Source organism: Mesoplodon densirostris, chromosome 16, assembly GCF_025265405.1.
Source record: "Mesoplodon densirostris isolate mMesDen1 chromosome 16, mMesDen1 primary haplotype, whole genome shotgun sequence".
Lineage (NCBI taxonomy): Eukaryota > Metazoa > Chordata > Mammalia > Artiodactyla > Ziphiidae > Mesoplodon > Mesoplodon densirostris.
The window spans coordinates 16,537,664-16,565,249 of NC_082676.1; the positions used below are offsets into that span (position 1 = coordinate 16,537,664).

General features: G+C 44.4%; 2 protein-coding genes across 2 annotated transcripts in view; both read left to right on the forward strand.

Annotated features, from left to right (window-relative positions):
- Positions 1–3,977: 3,977 nt before the first annotated feature.
- On the forward strand, positions 3,978–14,804 carry OSER1 (oxidative stress responsive serine rich 1). The gene is made up of 4 exons (XM_060120620.1): positions 3,978–4,121; positions 8,016–8,131; positions 11,087–11,200; positions 13,508–14,804. The coding sequence occupies exons 2-4, from the start codon at positions 8,055–8,057 to the stop codon at positions 14,187–14,189; spliced, it is 873 nt and encodes a 290-aa protein (XP_059976603.1). The 5' UTR covers positions 3,978–4,121; positions 8,016–8,054; the 3' UTR covers positions 14,190–14,804.
- Positions 14,805–21,996: 7,192 nt separating this feature from the next.
- Positions 21,997–27,586, forward strand: part of JPH2 (junctophilin 2) — a 63,273-nt gene continuing 57,683 nt past the window's right edge. The window contains exon 1 of the mRNA XM_060078004.1: positions 21,997–22,375. Coding sequence (XP_059933987.1) covers positions 21,997–22,375 — 379 coding nt within the window. The remainder of the gene's footprint in view (positions 22,376–27,586) is intronic.

The following is a 27,586-nucleotide window of genomic DNA, read 5'->3' on the forward strand; positions in this document are numbered from 1 at the left end:
AAATAGTTTCTCACACATAGTGAACACTCGATGCTTTTATTCTACAAGTAATTACCAAGCGCCAGCTTTTGGCCCTGGGGATAGACTGTATTGCCAACCACTCTAAGACATTATCATTTTAAAGACTCACCATTTACTATAGGTATAATAGATGCTACCAATTCAATTAGGACACACAGTTGATCAGAAGATGCATTCAGATTTTCGGAGTGCTAAATTGTGGGAAAATGTGCACCTTAGATTCAATGAAAAGAGTAGTGATAAACAAGAGAGACGAGGTCTCTGTTCTCAGGTAGCGTCTATTCTAGAGAGGGAACTGGTAATAAATATACATTGTCAAATAGTGATAAGTGCTATAATGAAAAATATAGCCAAGTAAAGGGATGCAGTGTGAAGGGGGCTACTAGGGTGGCCCGGGAAGGCCCCTCTGGGGAATTGAAATGAGCAGGCAAGACACATCTAGCTGCATCACAGTCCCAAACCCTGGGCAGCCAATTTCCTCAAGCCCAACAGTATATCCCAGGTAGAAGCGGGCATCCCTGATCTAGTCAGGGTGTGAAAGCGGTAGTGGGGTTGAGGAAAAGAAAGGTGGAGTAACTCAGTGATCAGGAAGGTGGGTGTAGGGTCAAGACGTCTAGATTTGAATCCCAGTTCTGCCATTTACAAGCTGTGTAACCTTGGGCAAGTTACCTAACTGTTCTGAGCTCAGTTTCCTCAGTTGTAAAATGAACATAATAAAAGCACCTGTTTTACGAGTTGGTTCTGAAAATTAAACGAGACAACCCTTCTAAATCGACACAAAGGATCATCATCGTCATCACCATCTTCCACTCCAAAGTCAGTTTAAAAATATCAAGGTAAGCAATAAATTAATTTATTTTCAACTTAAAACATAAGACTATCTTCCAGATTACCAACTTGTAGGATGGCAGCCATATCATTGGGGGAAAAAATTTTTTTTAAGGCTTTGAACTTACCTTCCCCAAAGTTATTTTTTAAAATCAAAAGTTACCTTCCTATATAAATTGATTGCTTTTGCAGTATAATTTGATGGAACTAGGCTTCCTCTGTTCAATCACTTATAAGGTTCATGTAACAAGAAGGAAGTATACTGTTAAAGGAGTTTTACAGCTATCATAGTTTTCTGGTTAGATGGCATTACTATGTGCATTAAGTTAATACCAAGACAGTTTCCTGCATATAGTCTCCACCTAAGTTCAGGGCTTTTTCTTTGGCTGGAAAGATCCTGTGTCGCTGACGTAGGAGCGCAGATCGGGCTTTTTGTTCCCTCAGGTCACGTTTTGTGGCTTCTCTCTCTCTCATTCTGTCATGAGGTACCACACAGTGAATCAGGCCTATATCTAATGACTTGAAATTTCTGGCCACATCAGGTAGTGTGAGTCAACAGACTTTATTCCCGAGAGGTTCTCGCCTTCCAAATACTCCCCGATCAATGAGCCACATCCTCAGAAAGCACCCAACTTTATGATGGAGACATGCTTACCTAAAACAAAGCATTTAAGACGTTTTCGTTTTTAGGATTTTAATGCCATATGGATGGAAATAAGGTAAAACGAAGAATTCACCAAAACTGTACGTAGCTAGGAACTAACCAGGAACTGTGTTAGGCTTTGGGAATTCAACTGATCTAGATACAGTCCTTGCCCTCAAGGATGTGTGGTTTTACCGAAGGAATATTTTCAAACGACAGCTTAAAAACATGTATTTGGTCTTTTCGGACGCGCAGGCTCAGCGGCCATGGCTCACGGGCCCAGCCGCTCCGCGGCATGTGGAATCTTCCCGGACCGCGGCACGAACTCGTGTCCCCTGCATCGGCAGGCAGACTCTCTACCACTGCGCCACCAGGGAAGCCCAATGTATTTGGTCTTGATGAAATTCCCTTGGCATCTTCTGATGGAAAAAATGCACATTTTCCCTTTCTTTTTTTTTTTTTGGCACACCACACAGCTTGTGGGATCTCAGGTCCCTGACCCAGGATTGAACCCCAGCCACGGCAGTGAAGGTACCAAATCCTAACCACTAGACCACCAGGGAAATCCCAATACTTTCCTGTTGCTTATTCTTTTATAAGAGATGTTGAGAGATGGGCAGCAGTGGGTGACCAGGCTTTTGAGACTGTTTAAATCCTGACTCAGTCACTTCCGAGCACTGTATGACATAGAACAGGAGCTAGAACAAGATATCTAATATCTGAGTCCCAGTCATCCTCATCTGTAAAATGTGTAAAATCACAGGAATATTAAATGTGTGAACATGTGCATGGCTGCTGCATAGTACAGGGTAGTCATTATTAGCATCATTAGGTTTGATGTTGGAACTTCACAATTAACAGGACTTTTTCTTTCTTTTTTAAAAAATAAATTTATTTTATTTACTTTTGGCTGTGTTGAGTCTTCATTGCTGCACGCAGGCTTTCTCTAGCGGCAAGCAGGGGCTACTCTACGTTGCGGTGGCTTCTCTTGCTGCGGAGCACAGGCTCTAGGCACCGCGGGCTTCAGTGGTTGTGGCTCGCGGGCTCTAGAGCGCAGGCTCAGTAGTTGTGGCGCATGGGCTTAGTTGCTCCGCGGCATGTGGGATCTTCCCGGACCAGGGCTCCAACCCCTGTCCCCTGCATTGGCAGGCGGATTCTTAACCACTGCGCCACCGGGGAAGTCCCAATAGGTTTTTTTCATCCCTTGTCAGTTACTGAGCCTCTCCTATGAACAAGAAGGATTTAAAATGTTTTACCCAGGGCCCACGACATGCTTTAACAACCTTATCCAATGACCTGTAGATTCCATTCCCAGGCATGGACCAGGCATTCCAAGATCTGGCTGTAGTTAGGTTGAATATACTAAGCTATTTTCAGCAGCCTATCTAGTTAGGTGATTACAGCTAAGGTATTGGGGAGTGGGAGAGTCAAGTTTTGGTTCAGGTGACAACCTCACACAAAGGATGGGCCGTAACCAACTCCAGCCCATTCTACTGAGGAAAGCCATCTTTTTCTATAAAGCACTGAGAAGTGCAGACGTGGAGCTGGGGCGTGGTGAGTGAGGAGGGGCGCAGCTAGCGCAGCAGAACCAGTCTTGGTGTTGGAGGGAGTGGCAGCTTGTTGCTCAGCCCACTCCTTCTCTGCCTGCCATCTGAGCAACCGTCAGTCATACAAATGGAAAAGATCCCTAAAAGTAACCTACTTAGGTGAACTGTCCAAAACTTTGTGCAAAATTTAGTACGCATGTGCGTTTCTCTGTCGAGGTGTACTACAGTTCTCACCAGATTCTCAAAGGAGTCCATGCCTGAAAAAAACGAGATTCGCTGAAACAGTCCAAGGTCCTCACTTAACGGAATAGAGAAACTGAGGCCCAGGGAGGGAAACGCAGTTGCCTCAAGTCAAACAACAGGCGTATTAAAGCGAAGGCATTTCAGTTCCAATTCCGGCGTCACGTTCATGGTCCTGACCGTGTCCGATACTTCCTTGCTTCTCTGGAGCCCTGGAAGATCCCCGGGAGTCCAGGGCTGGTGTCGGAGCCCAGGAGATGTCGCAGGCCGTCCAGATTCGAGCATCGAGGAGGCTTGGGCCAAGCGCTCAGACGGGCTCCGTCGCTGTGAAAATCCCCCCACCCTGGCCTCACCCCGCGGAATTCCGCAGCCTCGCTGACTCCAGGTGGAGCACCAAGCACAGGGAGACCCGGGGAAGTGGAAGCAGCTCGACAACGAAGAACAACGCCCACTCACTCACCTGACCGAGAGGAGGAAGCAGGCACACCCCAAAACCCGTTCCATAGCGAATCCTTTGCGGAGGGAGGGACGAATGAAGAGAATAACAGGAAATGACGTCAGGCGCACGTGCTTCGCGAGGGGCGGGCGTCAGGCGTTTGAGAGGCGCGGCCACCGCCCCGCGCCTGCGCAGCCACCGCCTGCCGCGTTGCCTAGTCACTGGGGTGGGAGGAGCACGAACAGGGGGCGGGGGGCGCGTCTGAGTGACGCAGGCGCATTGCTCCTCCGGAGGGGCGGGTCGCCCCCTCCGCGGATTTAGATCCGGGTCAGTTAGGCGCCGCGATCGGAGAGAGACGATCTGAAGTGATCGGACTGGCTCACCGGAGTGCCCCTGCCGCGAGGAGGTGCGTGCCCAGACGTGACGGGGAGGCGCCGCGGCACTGCGTCTCTGCCTCCAGGCCCAGTCTGCGCACGGGCGGCTTCCTCTGGGCCCTCCCGCCTCGCCTCGCGTCGTTTCCCCGGCGCTGGCTGCCTGGGCCGGGCAGGGCCTGCGCTTCTCCGCGCCCCCTCCGCTGCTGCGGCCTGGCCCTGCCCGAGCTCCGCTCTCTCGCCCCTTCCCGCCTCCGCTGCCCCCGCCCCGTCCCTCGCCTCCGCCCTCTCCCGCTCGTCCGTAGCTTCCCCTTTTCGGTTTTCTCGGCCGCTCTTTGCCCTTTCCCGCCCTTTCCCGCTCGTTCCTGAGCCCCAGTCTCGTTGTGTGCTCTTCGGCTCTGCCCCCACCTCCTCCTGCATCCCTTGCCTATTGGCCTGACCCAAGTCTCTCATTCTGGCCCGGGGAGTATCCTCAAGGGGCAGCTTTCCAGCGGGAGACCCCGGGCGGGCACAGCTAGGGCCCTGGACAGCTCCCCCTTCTCCGAACCCCCCAGGTCCCGACCTTTCCCTCCATGTTTAAGCACGACCGATCCAGTTTCTGGGTAAAAAGAATTAACATAGTGCTTTTGCACCGAGAGTGTAGGGGTTGAGTGAGTAGAGAGAAGCGTGAACGTGTCTTGTCTCGGGGGCCGATTGTTGCAACTTAGTCTTGTTTGCATCTTCCAGAGTTGTTGGACGCGATTTTCTTTCCCGGATTCCACGCTTCCTGGTGGGCAGGGAAATGTTGTAAATCGTTAACGTTGTGATGACACGCTTACGCGCAGATCCTTTATTGATCGTTCTCAGCTCTTTTCAGGGTCCTGGAAATTTGGACCTAGGCTTGAGGTTCAAAGAGGTATTGGTTAAAACTGCAAGATGTAAGTAAGATTGTGAGACATAACTCTTCGTTGAAAGTCAGAGAAAATCAGGAATTTTCCCTTTTGATGGAGGAACTTAAAAGAATTTTGTGTTTTCTGAAAGGTTAGGGAAAATCCGAGGCCCCTTGTGATTTGACTTAAAGTAGAAGTTTGATCTTTGGGGGGATTGTTCAATTTCAAGAAGTTAGGGCAGTAAAAACTGCAAGAACGCCTCCCACAAATTTAATGTTAATGAAGAAGGGCAAATCAGGTACATGTTTCCCGGAGTTAGTTGTACAGCTCTTGATTTGAGTGAATGGGAAGCTGGGAAGAGGGAGGAGCATAATAAGCCTTTTTGTAATTACAGACATGCCCTGATTTAGCTCTTACGGTCATGCCTAAGATTCACCTTTGCCCTGGGTTAATATAACTGAGGGAAAAGGTGAGTAATCAAAATGCTGGAAGTCTGAGACTAGTTTAGTTGCAACTTCATTCCTAAAGTTTTAGTCTGTAGCCAGTTTTATTTTGGTCTGTTTTGGTTTTTCACTGATGGGTCTTTTAGTGTGTCAACAAGAATGTTAGCTAAGTTTGTATTAACATCTAGAGATCACCTGCAGTAATGTTAACACTGTATAATTAAAAGTTCCATGTTTGAGTGCAGAGCATCTTAGCACAGTGTTAGGGCAGGAATGAGATTCCAGTCCTTACAGGAATAGGGTTCACAGTCCTGGGGTCAGGTTCTCCCTTGTATCTCCCTTGTATCCCCGTATTCTTCAGCAGGAAGAATTTGTTTATAGACTACAGAAGCACCCTTTTAGATGCTGTGGAGCTTCAAAAATAATAGAATATGTGATCTTTGCTCACCCCTCTCCCCAAGTATATAGGACGTTATTGTGTATCTGGGAGAGGGTCCTCCTCTGAATCCTGAAGAATTAGGAACCAGTGAAATGTGGAACTGATAATGTTTCCTCAAATTGATGTACTGGTTAAGTAAACCAGCAAAATACATATGGGGAGTGTATTTAAATTTTTTGTCTTAAGAAGTTGAGGTGAAAGCTAGCTGAATTCTTTTGAGACTGTTTTCAGTGCTCCCCAGAGAGATCTGCCTTAAATACCTTCGACACATTAATAAATGAAACAAATAGTCTTGATCACTTGCTTCTTAATTTTGCCACTGGTACTACATGGTTACATTATATCAAACATGTTATGACACCGTGACCTGTAGAATATTAGAGGTCTCACAATAACATCAAACCCACCCCTGAGAAATGATCAGATATAGAATCAGAGAGGATCCAAGGATCCACAGAGAGCCACTGCTCCCCCCGAGAGTGCCTAAGGGCACTCTAGAAATAGAGAAGGTGAAGTGAATTCTTTGCTTCAAAAATTCCCCATCTTATATTTTTTGTTTTACTTTTTTTTCTTTCTGATTCCCTGTGATATGTTTATAGAGACTGATTTATGCTTTGTTCAGGATGTGGTATTAAGAAATTTTTTACCCTGAGTAAAAAAAAAAGAGGGAGACTAGAGTCAAAGAATTGATTAACTTCTCTGTTGTATCTCTTGTTGCTTTGGTTGGTCTCTCTCCCATCATTTTTTTTTTTTTTTTTTTTTGGTTTAAATATAAAAATCAGGGTAGAAGAAATGGAGAACTTTGGTTAATCAAGCTAGTTGATTAAGTGGAGATCATTTAAAGGCACATCTGTAGAATAATAATTTCAGTTTTTTCCTTTACTTTTTACCTCTTTTTTTTTACCTAATTTTGTTTTAAGTTTGTTTTTGAGTTACAAGTATAGTTCATCTATTCTTTTTTTTTTTTTTTTTTTTTTTGCGGTACTCGGGCCTCTCACTGTTGTGGCCTCTCCCGTTGCGGAGCAGAGGCTCCGGATGTGCAGGCTCAGCGGCCATGGCTCACGGGCCCAGCCGCTCCGCGGCATGTGGGATCTTCCCGGACTGGGGCACGAACCCGTATCCCCTGCATCGGCAGGCAGACTCCCAACCACTGCGCCACCAGGGAAGCCCTAGTTCATCTATTCTTGTAAGAAATTATTTGAAGCTAAAGAAAACAGAGGTTGAGTGTGGAGTAAGCAGTATCATTGAAACATGTTTGCAGTCCTGCCTTAGTAATGGTAACATCTTGATACGTGTGTATGAATATTAATATGAGTATAAACATTGATATTTGGGTCAGGATTGCTTTAGAGAAACGCTATCATGTGTCACAAAATTATTCTTACCTGAAATGTTTAGAGCTGGATGAGACAAACACTCTGTAGTGTTTTGTTTTTTTTTAAAATAAATTTATTTATTTATTTTTGGCTGCGTTGGGTCTTTGTTGCTGCACACAGACTTTCTCTAGTTGTGGTGAGCGGGGGCTACTCTTCGTTGGGCTTCTCATTGCAGTGGCTTCTCTTGTTGTGGAGCACAGGCTCTAGGCGTGTGGGCTTCAGTAGTTGTGTCGTGCAGGCTCAGTAGTTGTGGCACATGGGCTCAGTTGCTCTGTGGCATGTGGGATCTTCCTGGAGCAGGGCTCGAACCCATGTCCCCTGCATTGGCAGGCGGATTCTTAACCACTGCGCCACCAGGGAAGTCCCCTCAGTAGTGTTTTAAAGCTCAGAGTCCTATATGTTGAGCTTTTCCTGTGTATTTCTGATGCAGAGGTCATTTTGTCTGTAGGTTTCTAGACTTCTACAACTGGAGAGATTTCCCCTCCTGTTAAAAAGTATACTTAAACACAGATTTTAGGTGACGTAGTTTCCAAAACTGTGTAATAGGATATTGGCATCAAGTATTTGGACGGTTTAAATTCCATCATAATAAATATACTTTTTCTGTATTATTTCTTGTGTCTTCTCTTAAGAAATAAAACCTACAGTTTCCTAGTCATTGAAACTTCCTTTTAGAAGTAGAAATTTGCTTTTTCTCCCCCTAACAAGCAATGGTAGTATCAGGAATACAGATTTTAACAAAAGTATATGTTTGAACTCACCTGTTTTCACTTTGTTCATTTTATTTTTATTTTCTTTTTAGTATTAACGGGACCATCCATAGTAGTGTAGAACTTTCACAATGAAATCTGAAGCCAAGGATGGAGAGGAGGAGAGTCTACAAACTGCTTTCAAGAAATTAAGAGTGGATGCATCAGGGTAATTAAATATGGAATATATTATTGGGGAATTGTTTACTAGATTTAAGTAGACATTTCCTCAGGGGAGCTCTTTCTCTTCTAAAATTTCTTTTTATTTGTAGAAGGTGTCAATGTTAATAGTGTGACATTTTACCAAATTCTGTACAGCATTGTTTTACTTACAAAAGAAACTCTTCTGTTAAATTTTGAAAAGTAGGTGCTCATTTGTACTCCAAGGCTGGGGTTTCTTCTTAACTTTGAGGAGGGTTCCCCTTCCCCCTCCCCCCTCCCCCCACCTCTTTTTAATCAAACATTAGGCAGTGTCCCATCAGAGAGTTCCTCATACATCTCTAGGGAATCACAGTATTTTTCACTAAAAGTGAATTGGCTCAATAGGAATCTCTGCTGACATTGTCGATTTCATGGGCTCTGATTGCTGACCCTATCACTATGGAAACTTCTGTTCATTAGGGTTCTGTCACTGAGATCAATAATCTTGGACCCTTTGGCCAAACTAATTAGAGCACCTGCAGACCAGCTGCCGTCTGAATGTTAATATTTCACCCTTTGCAAAATGTTCTGTGCAGGACACTCTTCATCCCCCTTCTTTGCCCCAGGCCAGAAGAAATCTCAAAGTTTTAATGGATATAAGAATATTTCATTTCATGAATGGAAACTGAACACTCCACAGCAAGGAGTAAATAAATAATGATTGCTCAAATTTAATACTCATTTACTACGCCCTAGACACTGGCTTAAGTACTCTGTACACATCATCTAATCCTTACTACCAACTTAGAAGATAGATACTACAGAGTATACTATGTAGCTTACAGAGGAGCCACAGATGAATTAAGTCACCTGCAAAAGGTCACATTGGTAAGAAGTGGTAGAGCCAGGATTTGAACCCAGACGGTTTATCTCTGGAACCTCTGCTCTTAACCATTCCTTTATATGGTACCTTGAAGACAACATGAAGAAATGCATTCGGTACCTGGTGCATGTAAAATTAAATAGTTCTTAGTTGTTGTTATAGCTGTCTGCTTATTGCTAGTACTATTTTTGGCTTACCAAATGAGAGAATTTATGCTGATAGATTGGCACAGTAGCTGTTACAGGTGCTTACACTTGTTTCCATGATACTTCAAATCAGTATCTTCTAGTGATTTTCCAATATGGTCATCTTGCCATTAGAATTGATTAGTACTTTATAAGCTATTTTGGGAAACAGAAACAAAGCAGAAAAACAAATAGTTCCAGATTGCAGTCATAGTGTATTCCTTTGTGATTTCTGGTATAGAAATGTATATTTTTTAATCAGGAAAATGCTAGGAATATATAAATGCACATGTACATGTATCCCTTAGTGTATAAATTTATATAACTCTTGATATACAGACTTCTTTCCTGGTGTTTTAAGAAGTCGGAACATAAAATTAAGCTAGTTCCATGCCCCTAAAAATTACTTGGAACATAAAAAAAACTTTTCAAAATATCTGTACAATATATGGTCAAATATTATATATTTGTAGCATGCGCTCTACCTTGAGTAAAATTATGGAAAGAGAAGGAGCAGTGGAGAACATTCGAGAAAACCAAATAAGAGTACAAGGGGTGAGTCATTACTGTGACTAAGCAGAATAAGACTTGTATAGTGTATCATACGTTTCTAGTTGTTTTGTATTGTTGCTGATTTACGAATGGAACATGTGAGGTACTGACTCATAAAGTAACCAAGCCTTGCCAGGAATTTAGCACGATCCTGTTCAACAGGTTTTGGTTTCTAATGGTATTTGTCTTATCAGGACAAATCTTTATATATTTATTGTAAAACAACATAGTCCTTTTCATCAGACTATAACATAATACATGCTTACTATGGGTAAATCACAAAAACAAAAAAAAGGATAAAGAAGTAAAAAATCACCATTTACCAATACCACAGTTAATATCTAGATCATCTGTAATAACAGTGTTCACTTTTTTTACACAGTTGAGGTCATAATATATGTGCAGGTGTTAATCCATGCTGTTTTCTCTTACGTTACAAGCATAACATAATATTATGTTATAAACATTCTCCCATGTCATTAAGAGTTCTTTGCACACTTAATTTTTAATAAATTCCTAATATTCCATTGTACAGATTGGCCATAATTTATATAGTACGGTATTTTCTATTTTTAGACATTTAAGGTTATTTTAAATTATATTTTAGTGAACATCTTTTTACTTAGTAGATTGTCTCTTTCTAAAGGATATTTATCAAGACTACAGCATGTATAGTAGGAGCCCTGTATATGTGTGTATGTATGTGTGTATTGAAAAGGTCCAAAAGAATTTGATGTTAAATGTTAATGTTGGTGATCTCTGGGTTGTGAGATTATAGATGATTCTTTTCTCTCTTTTAAATTTTTTCATCTTTACTGGGAACCCATGTTACTTGTGTAATTTTAAACTGCAGAGATTTAGCTCTGAGTAATATTTCAAGTTTATTGGTTGTAAAAATTAGAATATTTTTGTATAAGTTGTATACTGTTTGAAAAAGTATTCATTTAGATTGAGTCTCCTAAAGTTAGATTGAGTCTCCTAAAGTTTTTGCTCCTAAGCTTAGTTTCCATGGCTCTGGTTTGCCCATATAAAGTAAGTGGTCATTGTCGTTAGCATTCTCCCTGGACATAAGGCCTGATCTGCCCCAGATAAACAGCCTAAAAGTCTATTTATATCCCACTGCTGGTTATACTTAAGAATCATGCTTTGGCTTATGATTTTGCAACTGCGAGCTCTTAGGGATCCTCCAAATTTGGTTTTGGAGGAAAATTTACACTAAAGGCTGAGCAATTCTTGAGAAACCCAAACTTGAAAGATAATAAAGGTATATTAATACCTTTATACAAGTTGCAGTTGGGTTGGTGAGAGCAGTATGTCCTCCTTTCGTGGTTTTCTAAGCAGTAAACTTTGTTCTTGTCTTCAGGTCCATAGCATCTCTGTCTGTTGCGGAAGGTACAAGTGTCAGAGCATCAGTCAGAACAGCAGTGGATGACACCAAACCTAAAACCACGTGTGCATCTAAAGACAGTTGGCATGGGTAAGAGCTTCTCATTGCAGATGATTTTTATCCCAACACCTTAACATACTATTGGATTTTCTTTCCTAAGTATCCAGAAAAGAGTGTTATGATATAGAACCCAAGATGCACCGGTTAAAGAAGACCCTTTCTTCTCACTGTGAATTTGCTGAGACTTGCTGTATAGCCTGGAATGTAGTCAATTCTTATAAATGTTCTATGTGTGTTTGAGAAGAATGGCTCTCCTTTAATCATTCTTAGGTTTTATATATGTCCATTAAATTAAGTTTAAAAATGTGTTATTTATAGGATCTTTTTTCAAATAATTTTTTTTTTTTTTTTTGGAAATAATCTGCCTAGTTCTCTAGCTGCTGTTAAGGTATTCCTATTGTTTTTGGTATTCTCCAGTTACTTGTCCTGCTTTAGTGTGTGCTTCTTGTATCTATAGATTCTCTTCTTGCATCAATTCAGAAAATTTCTCAGCCATCATCTCTTACAAAATTACCTGCGTTCCCATTCACTGTATTCTTTCTTTCAGAGACTCCAGACTTTTTATTCTGTTTTACATACCTCTTAACTTCTACATTTTTCCAAATCTCTAAGTTTCTGTGCTGCTTTCTAGGTCAAGAGTTGGCAAACTTTTTTGGTAAAGGGTCAGAAAATAAATATTTTAGGCTTTGGAGGCCAAGAGGTGAGATCCAGGGATATTTTGTAGGTACTTAAAAAGGGAGAAAACTCCTGCCCTGCCCCGTTTGCTTGATGTTCACCATCCTGGCTGGTGGACACACTTTGTGTTCAGTCGCTGAGACAGTCTCAGGCTGAAATGATGAGCCTGGTGGGATGGGTGGGGAGGGAGCATTGCCAGGGTCAGTTTTACTCTCTGCCTCAGTGGCACCCAGATTCCAGCACACCCTCTCTCCTCCAGAGAGCCTGGCACAAACTGAGATTCTACCTCTCAGTACCTAGCGATTGTTGACGGCAGAGCCCCAACATGTAGATGGTAGCCAGTGAGGGCCCCAGGCCGTGGTGTAATGCACATGTCTGCTGGCCAGGAAGACAGGCACAGGGAGTGGAGGGAAGAGCAGGGGCAAAGCGGGGGGCACCGCAGGCATGTCTGGGCGGCTCACAGTTCTAGCCTGTGGGAGCAGTGTCTGTGGGCTGTACATAAACAGGTGGGGGGCCGGATTTGATTCACAGACTGCAGCTTGCTGACCCCTGTTGCAAATAATTCAGATTTATCCTCCAGTATTTTCTTTTCTTAGCTGTATGTATTCTGCTGTTTAGCCCATCTATTTAGTTTAATTTCAGTTACAAAGTTTTTAAAGTTCTGCTTGGTTCTGTTTTCAAATTTGCTTGGCAATTTTGAGTCTTTTTTTCTCTTTGCTCAATTTTTTTTTTTTAAATTGACTATTTATTTATTTATTTATTTTTGGCCGCGTTGGGTCTTCCTTGCTGCACGTGGGCTTTCTCTAGTTGCGGCCAGCGGGGCCTACTCTTCGTTGTGGTGCGTAGGCTTCTTGTTGCGGTGGCTTCTCTTGTTGTGGAGCACGGGCTCTAGACGCGCAGGCTTCAGTAGTTGTGGCCTGCAGGCTGTAGAGTACAGGCTCAGTAGCTGTGGTGCACGGGCTTAGTTGCCCTGCGGCACGTGGGATCTTCCTGGACCAGGGATCGAACCCGAGTCCCCTGCATTGGTAGGTGGATTCTTAACCACTGCACCATCAGGGAACTCCCTCAATTCTTCTTTATTTAAAATTGTATAAAATGTTACAGTATGTCTGATAATTCCCAATATCTGAAAACTTCAGAGAGTCTAAATCTGTTTTTCAGCTGTTCCCAGTGATAGAAATGAATTCTAAATCTGCTCTTCTGTTGAGTAATCACGGCAGAGTGGCTATTTGTAGCATTAGCCTCACAGGGTACTGAAGCTGCTGTGCTGCATTCAGGGCGTGGAGCATAACATTGAGGTTTTACAGCATCAGTCTAAGTTGTCTGTGCAGGGTGCTTCTCCATACCCACTGGTCAGAGGTTCCCAAGCCAAGGGTTGGGCAGGGCAGACAGGTATTCTGCGCCAAATGTTTCGTCCAAGAAGTGTGATTTAAAACTACCCTTTACCTTTCCTGTTTCTATACCTTGGTAATAAGGAGATGTTGACATTTTTTGAGACTCAGAGACTTAGGGAGCTTGAAAATAGAGATAGGCACATCTCTTTGGGGGAAACTTACTTAGACTCATAAACCAGAGAGGTGGCAAATTTCCAACTACCTTAAAGAATCTCTTTAGGAGACCTCTGTATTCCAACATCTTCTTGTGCATTTTTTTTCCTCTAAGGTCTACAAGGAAGTCTTCACGAGGAGCAGTGAGGACCCAGCGTCGTCGGCGTTCTAAGTCTCCTGTCCTTCATCCTCCAAAGTTTATACATTGCAGTACAATAGCTGCTTCTTCCAGCAGCCAGCTCAAGCACAAAAGCCAGGACTCCCCTGATGGCAGCAGTGGGCTGGGAATTTCAACCCCAGAGTTCAATGCAGGAGAATGCTCAACTTCTCTCGATACTCATCACACAGGGGCAGTTATTGAGCCTTTGAGAGCTTCGGTTCCAAGGCTTCCATCAGAGAGTAAGGAGGAAGACTCCTCTGATGCTCCCCAGGTCTCCCAAGCAAGTCTCAAGGCCAATGATCTCTCTGACTTTCAATCCGTTTCCAGGCTAAACCAAGGCAAGCCATGTGCATGCATAGGCAAGGAGTGCCAGTGTAAGAGGTGGCATGATATGGAGGTATATTCCTTTTCAGGCCTGCAGAACGTCCCTCCCTTAGCCCCAGAGCGAAGATCCACGCTGGAGGACTACTCTCAGTCGCTTCACACAAGAACTCTGTCTGGCTCCCCCCGCTCCTGTTCTGAGCAAGCTCGAGTCTTCGTGGATGACGTGACCATTGAGGACCTGTCAGGCTACATGGAATATTACTTGTATATTCCCAAGAAAATGTCCCACATGGCAGAAATGATGTACACCTGAGAGCAAGAAGCTCATTCCTGTGCTTTAACCAGTGAAGGATTGTCAGAGAGATTAGTTAACGGCAGACCTCGCGGCCGCTTTGGGTGAGGAGACATCTCCTTCTGCTCACTGTGCTTGCAGTAAAAACTTTTCTTGGCATCTCAGTTAATCTTCATTCTTTAAATTTAACTCTCTGAGTTCTTACATACCCACCAAGGCAAGCCGATCAAAAGACCAATCCCTCTCATTTAGAACTGTTCCTGGGGGATGAAGAAACAATTGCTTGACTGGTAGCAGTGGGTCTATGGTGAAAGCCTTTGAAAAACAATTTTTCAGCATTTTTCAGATCTGTTTAAGATTTGGGTGCCAAGGAGAATGAAATGTGGTTTTGTACCTGGACTGAACACTTGTCATGCTGGAGTTGTCAGCCCAGAGTATTAGAAGTTTTATGACTGGTTTAAACCAGCTCTGATTTAATGCAAGATTTATTGTGTCTTTAAAGGTTTCCTATGTTATTGTTAAGCCGGAGATCTAAGGTTTAGATTCAGTATGAATAAACTAGCTGGCCTGCCCTGTATTGTTTGAGAGAATCATTAACCATCACTAAATAAACCCCTGCTGGTGCTCTTCACCTGAGACATGGCACATGAAGTTTCTTATGTGAGAAGTGACTTGGAGTGGGGCTGCTTCCGTTGGGGGAGGGGGTGTGATATTTGAAACTGCTGTGCGTCTTCTCCATCTCCGGCATTTTAGTACATAATGGCACGTTTAAGTCACTTGCAGTGTAGATCTCATACCTCAGTTTCAAATGTTCTGGATGGATATTATTTATCTCTTTGTACTGCCCTGCTACCCTGGCAACCCCCAAAGAGAATTTTATACATGCCATATCCAGTATTTAATGGCCAACCAGCCCCACGGTTCCCTCCAAAGTTGGGTAAAAAAATCTCCTCAGTGTCAGCTGGAGGATGAATCCCTTTCTTTTCCAGGTGGCTCCACAGTGAATTTTATGTATGCCATATAACTTAATTCAGACCATCCTAAGCATACTTATCAAATTTAGTGAAAATTTGTCCAGCCATTTTAACGTGTTAACAGAAAGTTTGTTTCACTTTTATTTCGATTACAAAATAGGTTTTACTCTTCACTAAAACATCCCACTAACTGTGGAGTTGATTCATGACAGTGGGGTTTGGGCTTCATAAATAGGTGATTTGTACTTGGGAGAGGTGGGAAGGGTATTTACTGGAAAAGCCCTGAACTTAAGTAGTGAGAGACCCCAGCTAGTTACTAGTTTAGTATGAATTTAGTAATATCTGAAGGCTCTGGTTGGAGCAAGAGAGCCTTGTCATCACAGTGCTAGAAACTTAACAGTTTTCTTAATGCTAACAGAAGGTGCACTATTTCAAATAACTGAGGCAGAAGTTCTGAAACTGTTTGGTCTCAGGACTGTTTTACAAATTTGATGATCGCAAAGAGCTCTTGTTTATGTGGGTTATATTTACCTGTGTTTACCATATTAGAAATTAAAACTAAGAACTTTTAAGACTATTACTTTATTTAAAAATATTGAAGAATCCACAAGTCCATTTAAGTTAATATAAATAATATTTTTAATTGGAAAACAACTTTCCCAAAACAAATATTTAGTAAGAAGAGTGGCAGTGTTTTACATTTTTGCAAATCTCTTTAATGTTGGACTTAATGGAAAACAGCTATATTCTCATATTTGCTTCTGCAATCTCTTGTGATATCCCATGTCGTATGACCTCTGGAAAACTCTACACTTGTGAGCGAATGAGCTTGAAAAAGACAAATGCTGTGTTAATATTATGAAAATAGTTTTGACTGCACAGATAACCCTGATGGAGTGGATTCCCGGACCACACTTTGAGAATCACTAATCCTAGGCTATTAGAGCTTCTGGTTGTAAAACGACCTACCTCCCCATCCCTGACCTCCACAACTAGTGTTTTGCTTCACCTTTTTTACTAGAGAGAAGTGGAGTAAATTGGGCTGAACATGTTACTTGAATGAAAATTATTCCTAAGTCTCTTAAGTCCCTTTTAGTTTACTTATCAAACCAGTGATCTGGTTATTTACTTAATTCTGTATATTAACAGAACAGTCACCAGAGAATGATGAATCATGCACATTCCTTTTACACAAGGTTGTTAGGAGGGGTGTCAGGATTGAAAAGGACCAAGTTCCAATGGCCGAGTAACCTGTTGAAGAAATCCAAACTTGGATGAAAGCTTAGGCATTCCAGACTTGCAGGAAGGAGTTATAAGCGTTTACATCTCAGTCAAAATCTTCCTCAAAACATGAATCTTGAAGCCCTCAGTTACTCTGCTCACACCCAGATGGGCCAGCTTTAGTGTGTCCCTGATTAGAACATTTGACCTTTTGTGAGTGCAACTTATGGGACCAGTGTTTTTGTCAAATGCATCCTGGAAAATGGATTCAGATTGTGGCTTGAGGAATTTTTACCCTGATGTTTTGGAAGGTGGCATCCTGACATGTCCCTTTACTTAATAACTTCATTGAACATTCATTCAACAAATATTTATCAAGTGCTGACAACACACCAGGCACACTATACTATAGGTGCTGGGACTAGAACAACATCATGTCCTCAGTGCAGAAAATGTTACAGAGAGAGAAGGATTAGGAGATAGTAAGGGCTGGGGCGAGGGGAGGGGGTGTTGCCATTTTAATTGGGGTGATCAGAGAAGCTTCTGTGAGGAGGTGACATTTGAGCAGAGACCTGAAGAAAGTGAGGGAGTGAGCCATGTGGATGTTTGGGGGAAGAGCATTCCTGGCAGAGGACAGCAAGGATATCTGTGGCTTGAAGCAGGCGAGGTCCAGAAGTGTGAGTTAGGGGCAGATGTGGTGGCCCTCAGAGGCCATTTTAAAGGCTTTGACTCCTGAAGAGATAGGGATCTTTTGAGGGGGTTTGGAGGAGAGGAGAGACATATCAGACTTGTCTTTCAGAAAGAGCACTGGCTGCTCTGTAGACGACGAGGGGAACCAGGAGAAGGACGGGAAGGAGGCTATCAGGAGGCTCCTGCAGTAGGCGGTGGTTTCTAGTGGTTCGGACACTTGGCCGTGCGGGAGAGAAGACGTATCCCAGGATTATTTTGAAGGTACGGCTGATGGATATAGGGTGTGAGGGAAGGGTTGGTATTAAGGACGACTCCAAAGGTTTTAATACACTGGGAGTTGGCTGGAGGGGCAGATCTGGGAGGAGACCTTGGGAGTTTGGTTTTGATCTTCGCAAGTCTGAGATGCTCTTGAGATACCATGTAGAGATGCTGAGTTGGAGGTTGGTTATGTGACTGAAAATCGAGAGAGGTACAGGGTGGAGATACAAAGTTAGGAGCCCTCAGGATGTGGGTGTTAATGAAAGCTCTGCAACTGAAGGAGATCACCTAGGAAGTAAATGTAGATAATCAGTCAGAGGACCAAACTCTGGGCCATTTCCAAGGTATAGAGATCAGGGGAGTGAGGAGGAAGCAGCAGAAAACTTGAGTGGGAGCAGCCAGTGAGGCAGGAGGAGAACCAAGAGACGAGCCCTAGAAGTCGGATGAAAAAGCGTCTCGAGACGAGAGTGGTCAGTTGCCAAATAATGCGCAGAAGGGACGATGAGGACACCCAGTATGTGCAGGTGCCAGGCACGCAAAGAGAAGCCAGAGTGCCAGGCAGGTACTTAGGAGGTGTTCATGCACTATTTTTGTTTGTTTTTGGAATCAAGGTAATCTTTGCTTCAAACAGCTCATAGGTTGGGGGGAGGAGCCAGTATGTGGGAAGGCACATAACCCAGCCAGGTAACTTGTTTGGGAGGTGAGGCTTCTTCAGCTGAGTCTTTGATGGCTGAGAAGAAACTCAAGTGGATATCTGTGTGCATTTCTTCCACCTTCCCTAGGAAGCAGCCGTGCTTGAGAAGTTGAGAAAGAAATAGAGGAAGCAAGTGACTGCCCCCTCCGACCAAAGAACAGAACTACGGAGTGAGAAAAACCCTGTGAAAAAGAGAGAATGGGATAGCTACCTATTAAAAACAGTTTAAAATTCGTCCCCAGACCATTCTCTTTGGTTTGAAGAACTTGGTTTTCCTAAGAAAAATCTGTTGTAATGCACATGTGGCCACAAGGGGTCTCCCTTTCCTTGAAACTCACTGGTTTAAAGGGAGATGCAAAAAGGGATGGCTGGTCACATAAGGCCAGTACAAAATTTGGCAAAGAACTTTCTTAAACTTTAAAGAAATCAAAGTGTCCCTTTACCAATAACACAGTTTATCAGTTTAAAAAAGGAGAAACCACAGGGTAGAGTTGAGTAAACATGTACTGGGAAGAGTAGGGAGTGCTTCAGTGTCAATGCACTTAATATTTAGGGGGTGATTCTTCCCTCTTTGGTGACTATTTTATTAATCATGATAGTTTGAAAAGCAACTTGTCATGTGACAATAATATTGATATTAGCTAACATTTATTAGGTGTTTAGTCTGTTCTAAGCCTTTTTACAGCATTAACTCACATAATACTCACCCAGCCATATAAGGTAGATACTATTATCCTTAATACTAAGAATCCTTTGAGATAGGTACTTTTACAGATGAAGAATTTGTGGCTTAAAGAAATTAACAATTTGTCCAAGGTCACACAGCTTGTGAGGGGCAGAACTGGGATCTGAACACAAATCTAACTCCACGACTATCTACCTGACACAGCCAATGGTAAGTAAGTGGATGCATGAGTTTGTACATCATTAAGAAACTGTTTCTTAATTTGAAAACATGCAGTGGTTCTTTTTTTTTTTTAATGTGTCTGTCCAATTTTCCCAGCACTACTTGTTGAAGAGACTGTCTTTTCTCCATTGTGTATTCTTGCCTCTTTTGTCATAGATTAATCGATCATAGGTATGTAGGTTTATTTCTGGGCTCTCTATTCTGTTGCATTGATCTATGTGCCTGTTTTTGTGCCAGTACCACACTGTTTTGCTCACTGTAGCTTTGTAGTATAGTCTGAAGTCTGGGAGGGTTATACCTCCAGCTTTGTTCTTTTTCCTCAGGATTGCTTTGGCAATTTGGGCTCTTTTGCAGCTCCACATAAATTTTAGGATTTTTTGCTCTAGTTCTGTGAAAAATCTCCTGGGTATATTGATAGGGATTGGACAAGATGACTTTTAAACCCCTCCCCATTTGTGTGTGGGGTTTTTATTTTATTTTATTTTATTTATTTATTTTTATACAGCAGGTTCTTATTAGTTATCTATTTTTTACATATTAGTGTATATATGTCAATCCCAATCTCCCAATTCATCCCCACCCCCCACTCCCCCCACAGTGGTTCTTAACCAGGGATGAGAGTCAGATTCATCTGGGGAGCTTTTAAAAAGAATGCAAGTGCCCAAGCCTTCTCCCAGGACAATCTAATTCAGTAGGTTGGAGATGGGGTGGGACTCTGGAATCTGTTCATGTTTTTAAGTTCTACAGGTGATTCTTACACGTACCCACCCTTGGTAGGGAACCACCGTACGGAGCTGTATGGATGAACAGTGGCTACACTTATGCAGGCGGAACAGCTCACTAGAACACAGTAGCCACCAGCCTTAGAACAGGATTATGGTGATTTGGCTGGCATTTAACTACAAAGGGTATTGAACTCCCTCTGGCTTCCAGTTTGAGATGCTCTTTCCTCTCCCCTGGAGAGCAGAGCTGGAAAGAAACGTGTGATTTCCAAAGACCCATCAGAAGTGGCAACAGCAGAACTCTCTGGGGGCAGCACTGAGGTGCTCTCAGCTGTGAATTGTGCAAGCAGGCTGTCGGTCAACCCGCGGGGGGAGTGAGTCAAAACCCAGATGATACAGTCTTTATCTACTGCTTTTTGCTGCGTGTCAGCTTGGCAAAGAACCAGCAGTAGAGAACTCTGAGGCTGGGTGTTTCTACCTGGGGGTGAAATGTGGGCAGAGAAGGGCTCTTTAAGACAGAGGGTTGTGAACGAGGAAGGAGCCAAGTGGTAAGAACCAGGATCAGCTGGGCTGAAGGGAGAGAGGCTTTTCTATCCATTCCTTAGACAAGAACACATCTTCTGCAGCGACTTTAAGTGGCCTAAGTCATTATGGGATTTGGAGTAGGACAGATTAGTCTGAAGTCAGATAATAATAGTTGAATGTTCTCAAGTCACTTCTGTGCTTGCTTTTTTGGTGATTTCTAGCCTCCTCCTCCCCCGTGTCTCACACACACACACACACACACACACACACTTCCTGTGCTTGGTGGCTCCTACCTTTCCCAGAATTACTCCATGTTCCTGGTAACCCTGGGCTCAGTTGGAATTTCCAGTCTTTAGCCTTGGCCACTGCCTCTCGTCATGGAGATTTATTTCTCCCTTTCACTGGATTTTGGTGGGAACCTGAGTGCTGGTCAGTCCCTTTCCTCTTGACCCTGCCCCAAGAGCTTTCTGAAGTCTGGCCTCCCAGGCTCTTAGGACAACACAGCAAAAGAGAGCTTGGAAAGGGAATTAAAAAAAAAAAATCACGATCCTTGAGTATTTCTGAGGCGACCTCATTCCAATACAACCAGCAACACTGTGTCTCAGAACTAGAGAGAGGAGGGCAGTCTCCCTGCCCGTCAGAAGAGAGAAAGGGAGTGATCCGTGACCCGTGCTTCTTGCACTGTGCTCTTTCCAGGGTTTTCCCAGGGTTGGGGGGAAGGGAGGGAATTTGGGGTTGTACTAGACTCAGATTCGCTTTGCCTTCCCAACTCTTGTCTCCAGAACCTCACCTCTCTTCCTGAGTTCTCTCCTCCACTCTCAAAAGCATATGTGAACCCATGCCCCGTTCCCTTGTCTTTAGGTCACCAGATTCCTTTATGGGGTTGGCAGTGGTGCTATAATAGCCCCAGGTCCTGCAGGGGCATGTGAGTGGTGCTGGGGCTGAGATTTGCTAACGTCTATGCTCTGGGGGATTCTAAGTGCTCCGGGACCGGGTGTCCTGCTGGTCTTCCTCTCCTCTCCCTGCCTGCAGACTCAGGGGACCAGGAAGGTGGAAGGGAGCTCTTACCCAAGAGAAGAAAAGCCACCAAATCTCCCCAGCTGCCCACGCTTAGTTCTCAGCTTCCCGTCCTCATCCCTCCAACCACTCCCTGAGTCTGAAGCGCTAGCCCAGTTTGAAATACCCCTCCCACTTTGAAGGAGGCTGGGCCGGCCAGGGGGTTATTTTGGGAGCAGCTTCTGAGCTCCAATGGCCTTGTTAGGGCAACACTGACCTTTCCATCCCAGGAGGAGGGCAGGATTGGAGAGGGGCGGGGCAGGGGTGGGGGAATCACAGCCCTGCACACCCACCGGGGGTGGAGGAGAAGGGGGCCAGCGGGCTGCAGGAATTCAGCCTCTGGCTGGGGGTTGTCACCGAGGGGGAATTTCTCCTCTTTGAAAACGGACTGGGGACCCCTCCACCCCACCCCTTTCACTGCACTTCTTAAAGGGATCACACCGTTTTTCCTTTGACTCCATGGAAGCCAGGTTTGGGACACTCCGTGGACACTTTGAACCTCTCCTTCCCACTTCCTTCCCAGCTGGCAGCCTTCCTCTGGCTGAGTGAGTGGGGGCCTCCCAGGCATGGCACTGACCAGCCGACCCAGTGCTGACTTGGCTCCTGGGTTCCTTCAGCCTCGGGTGGCATCTTGCTTACCCCCTCCAGGGGCGCAGTGAGTCCGGGGCGGGGGTGGGGGGGGCAGCCCTGAGCTGCTTGGAGAGAGTCGCTGGCACCACCACCCCCATTGCCCTCTCCCCCGAAGCTGGAGGACGGTGAGGTGGTCAGGGGCTACGATGAGATGAGCGGGGGCCGCTTTGACTTTGATGATGGCGGGGCGTACTGCGGGGGCTGGGAGGGGGGAAAGGCCCACGGGCACGGACTGTGCACAGGCCCCAAGGGCCAGGGCGAATACTCGGGCTCCTGGAACTTTGGCTTTGAAGTGGCGGGTGTGTATACCTGGCCCAGCGGAAACACCTTCGAGGGATACTGGAGCCAGGGCAAGCGGCATGGGCTGGGCATAGAGACCAAGGGACGTTGGCTGTACAAGGGCGAGTGGACGCATGGCTTCAAGGGACGCTACGGAACCCGGCAGAGCAGCAGCAGCGGTGCCAAGTATGAGGGCACTTGGAACAATGGCCTGCAGGACGGCTACGGCACGGAGACCTATGCAGATGGAGGTGAGCCCGGCCTGGGGCCTGCGGACCTGGGGGAGGGGCCAGGCAGGGTGAGGAAGACGGGTGGAGGGTGGGAAGATCCAGGGGCAGTACAGCACCAAATCAGAGGTGCCAGGATGTTATCTGCTGTGTGGCTTCGGGCAAGCGGCTCCGCCTCTGTCTGCATCCATTTCCTTGTTAGTAAAGTGGGGTCAATAACGGAGCTATTGAGAGGATTGGCAGAAGTGCTTCTAATGCAAGGCCTGCCATAGAAATACACATTCAGTAAGACACTACTGCTACTGTTGCATGCTAGGTGTACCATCAGATGTGGAATATGCTCCAGAAGAATTGGTGTCTAATGTCAACTTTGCCATGAAAATTATTTTCAATCAATAGATCATGAAGTATTCATTCATTCATTCATCCATCCATCCCCCCACCTACTCACCCATCCACCCACATATCCATTCATCCATCTATCCACCCACTCATCCATTCATCCATCCATCCACCCATTTATCTGTTCTTCCAACCATTCATCTATCTATCCATCCACCCATTCATCCATCCACATATCCATCCATCCATCCATCCACCCAGTTATCCATCCATCCATCCATCCACCCATTTATCTGTTCTTCCAGTCATTCATCCATCCACCCATTTGTCCATCCATCCATCCATCCATCCACCCATCCATCCAAGCATCCTTTCATTCAGTGCATATTCCTGAAGTACCACCTATTCACCAGGCACTGTAAAAAGGGTTCGATATACAGAGGAACAAGATACATCCCATGGGTTCAAAGATAGGCTTGTGGACAAACAATTATACACAAGTATTCACAGAGTGCTGTGGCAGAAAAGAGAAGTTAGATTTGAGGAGGTCAGGGGATGCTTTCGAGGAGGTGACATCTGAGCTGAACCTTGATGGGAAAATTATGTTTGAGAGGCAGACAGAGAATGGCCTCAGGTGCAGGATGGGCTCCTGACTGGGCTACCAACTGGTGAATGTCTGGTGAGGGCCCGCCCTCGAATGCATCTGGATGTTAACAGGTTGTGTCCCTGGAGTTTCTATGGCACTATGGCGGCCACGCAACCCTGGCTGGAATTGAACAAAATCTGGCTCCACGTTTCCTAATTTGGTGACCTTGAGCAGTTTGCGGAACCTCTGCAATTCAGTGCAGTTAAGTTCACCAGATGTTTATGCCGGGCACTACACTACACACTGGGGACAAGCAGAGAGCAAGCTTCAGATTCTCCAGTTACCAGATGGAGATAATCCTTGCATGCTTGCTGGACATCAGTGACCCATGCAAAGTGGTGCAAGTACGCATGTGCCGAAAGATCCTTCCTCTTTCCCCTCCCCAAACCACGGTTTGTGTGTGTTGGGGGCCTGGATGTGAGTCGCAGGGACACACATTTCTGGGAAACTAGAGGCCGATGTCCCAATATGTCTAAAACGGGGGAAACCCATTCATTCATTCATGGATCACCAACTATGTGTCAGGCACCCTCCCACAGCGAGTCCTAGGGGCCAGGGCAGTGAGCAAGCAAAGTCCTCAGGGACTTCCCTGTCTAGTGAAGAAGACAGAAATAAACTGGAAAACAAACATATATGCAATTTCCAGAAGTTACTAGTGTTATGAAAAAAATAGCAGAGAAGGAAGAGGGTGATGTTTTTGGATGGGGGGGTTCCTGAGAAGTAGGGTGGAGAGGACTAGAGAGGGAGGGAAGACCCCAGGCAGAGGGAATGGCGACTGCAAAGGCTCTGAGGTAGGACCGGGCTTGGCACGGGTGAGGAGATACAAGAACACTGGAGCGGCGGGCTCCGCGTGAATGAGGGGAACAGGCCAGGCTGATGGGGCTGCCGCTGGAGTTGCAGGCATGGGCCAGGTCACATAGACTTGCAGGGCCTTGGGGTTTAGCCTACGTGTGTCCAGGAGCCTAGAAACGTGCGTCATCGGAAGGCCTGCCTCCCCGGTTTGTCAGAAGCCCAGACTCTCCTCCCGAATGAGACAGCCCCACATCCAGGGTGCCTGGAAACCTCATAGATCCTCTCCCACGAGTGCAACCCTCCAAAATTAGATGTGGCCACTGCTTCGGAAAATCTCTTTAATCAACCTGTCATCAGTTCTCCCAGGGGTTGTTAAGGACCTGCCCTTTGCCCCATCCTGGACAGTGTTGAGGGGAATGTGGACAAATAAGATCCTGTGATTAGGTACCATTGGGAGTCAGGCAACCCTGGATTATTACCCTCCCCCTATCGTATTATTTGATCTCTTGGAGCTTTAGTTTCCTCATCCCTAAAATGGATTTATACTAATCTCTCCTAAGATTTCTCATGCGATAAATGTGTAGTGGCCATTATTACTATTAACTATCATCCATTCATTCAATAAATATTTACTGAGTGATTATTAGGAAGCCAGTGCTACACTACCCTGGGTGGGTGGTGAGGAGAGTGTAGAAATGAGCAGGATGGGAAAGGTCCCTGCCTTCCAGAGAATCTAAGAAAAAATTGTGTTGGGTGCCAAGCAGGGATGTGCCAGGGACTAAGGGAGCAAGAAGCAGGCAGCTAACCAGACTGAGGCAATCAGGGAGGCTTCCTGGAATAAGTGGCAAGTGGAGCTCTGAAGTACCAGAATGAACCAGGTGACAAGGGTGGAGGACGCGTGCTCCAGGTGGAGAGAACAGTGTACAAAGACTCTGAGGTCCAAAGCTTGCCATCCAGCAGATATCAAGCTGAAACTTTCATCTTATCCCCAGTTTTGAGAAGTACTGAGCTAAGCGATAATATGTCCCCTTTCCTCCACTCCCTACCTTACCTTGCAGTCCAATGTTACAGGTGTCTGCCTGCTCCAAACCAAAGGAAAGAGTAGATTTCCAAACTGGAGATGTTGACTTATTAGCAAAATCAATTTATTGGATCATGACCTGCATTTTAAAAAATGAAAGAATAGAATAGGACAGAACAGAATAGAAAATATCAAAGTGTTTCATAGAGAATGAGATAAAGTATTGTTTCCTGAAATGTTTGTTCAGTTGGAGATATATGTATATATATATACATATATGGATATATGTATATATATTGTGTGTGTATTAAAACATCTGTTTCTACATTGATGACTACTGTCTACTAATATCTCCACACAAAGTACTTAATCAAGAATAAAAGATAGCCCTTTAAATTAAATTCAACAATATAGAAAATTTGCACATTATTATTTTTTTGATTTCATGGTAGATTAATAAATTATTCATCATGGGCAAAAAAATGTGGTTATGTGTGTGTCATGATTCAAACATATATATTTTTTACTGCAGGTCACGGTCAAAAAAGTATGAATATCACTGTTCTAAAGTGACTTGACCTGGCATCTTCATGGAAGCCTCTGCCACTCCTAAATCCACAGACCTTCTCTCTTCCCCATGCTTGTTGCTTTGGCTACAAGTTAAGCTCCAATTCTTTGGTGGGAAGGGTAAGGTGGTCAAGGCAAAGGAGCTCCAGCCTCCCAAACTCTGCCCCAAGCCTCCTGGCACCCCTCCCCCGCCTATAGCCCCACATTCCTCCCCTGGCCATATATAGCAAAGCTAAAAATAGCTGCTGACTTAAAAGCCCAAAGCCAGCATACACCCGGTCCTTAAGTAGTAACGTGCTGCCTGGCGGTTTCCACAGACTCCAGGACTAGAAGGGCCACTAGTGATCTTTGCTTTCCTCGGATCTTGGCCTGGGCCTGAGCCTTGGCCTCAGAGGCCCATAAATGGCCTGAAACTGCAGGCAAGATGTGTGCATATGTGCGTGGACTATCTGTGTTTTTCTGGGAGATATTTCCTCAAAGAGCCATCAGATTCTCCAAGTAATCTGGTGCTCAGATCAATTCCAGAACCATGGGTCTAGTGCAATAAGCCCCTCCCCAAAATGTGCAGTAGGAAAAACCAAGCCCAAGGTTGCCTTTTTTTCATGAAGTTAATAATAATAATAGTTAACATTTTTGGAGTAGGAATGGTGTGCCAGGTGCTGATCTTGGTACGTGGCATGTGTTGTGTTATTTAAACTTTCACAGTAACCTTACGGAGAAGTACTATTGTTCCCCCTCTTTTATAGAAGAGGAAACTGAGACAGATAATAAATATTCTCTCATGGTCCTCTAGCTGAGAAGAGGCAGAGATGGAATTTGATCGTTGTAAGTGATAATTAAATATTTTATACATATTATGAATCAGTATTTTAATAAATGACAGACAACTATACAAAATAATCAGGACTGGCTACATAATTCGGGGGACACAGTGCAAAATGAAAATGTGGGCCCCTTCAAAATCAGTAAGAATTTCAAGATGGTGACAAGAGAGCATTAAGCCAAGTTCAGGACCCTTCTGAGCAGAGTCCTGTGTGACTAAACGCCCGTGAAGCTGTCCCTGACAGTAGTAACAATGGCCTTGACCATTTGTTGAGTGTTTACTAGTTTTTATCAGGCTCTGCGACAATAGTAATAACTGTCTCCACCATTTACAGAGTCTTTACTAGTCTTTATCTCTCAGGCTCTGTGCTAAGAATCGTACATTCATTATATTAGTGAGGTTTATTTTTTATTTTTCCTTAACATAATTTTTTATATATATATTTTATTAGTTATCTATTTTATACATATTAGTGTATACATGTCAATCCCAATCTCCCAGTTCATCCCACCACCACCCCACCCTCCCACCCCCGCTTTCCCCCCTTGGTGTCCACGTGTTTGTTCTCTACATCTGTGTCTCTATTTCTGCCCTGCAAACCGGTTCATCTGTACCATTTTTCTAGATTCTACATATATGCATTAATATATGGTATTTGGTTTTCTCTTTCTGACTTACTTCACTCTGTATGACAGACTCTAGGTCCATCTGCGTCTCTACAAATGACCTAATTTCATTCCTTTTTATGGCTGAGTAATATTCCATTGTATATATGTACCACATCTTCTTTATCCATTCGTCTGTTGATGGGCATTTAGGTTGCTTCCACGACCTGGTTATTGTAAACAGTGCTGCAATGAACATTGGGGTGCATGTGTCTTTTTGAATTATGGTTTTCTCTGGGTATATGCCCAGTAGTGGGTCTTTTAAAAAAATATTTATTGGGGTATAGTTGATTTATAATGTTGTGTTAGTTTTAGGTGTACAGCAAAGTGAATCAGTTACACATATACATATATCCACATTTTTTTAAAGATTCCTTTC

What these genes read in the sequence shown, in the direction of transcription:
- OSER1 (XM_060120620.1), top strand. Translation starts at nt 8,055, where the DNA reads ATGAAATCTGAAGCCAAGGATGGAGAGGAGGAGAGTCTACAAACTGCT. An exon ending in TTAAGAGTGGATGCATCAGG is followed by an intron (nt 8,132 to 11,086) that starts GTAATTAAATAT and finishes TCTTGTCTTCAG; the next exon opens with GTCCATAGCATCTCTGTCTG. An exon ending in TCTAAAGACAGTTGGCATGG is followed by an intron (nt 11,201 to 13,507) that starts GTAAGAGCTTCT and finishes TTTTCCTCTAAG; the next exon opens with GTCTACAAGGAAGTCTTCAC.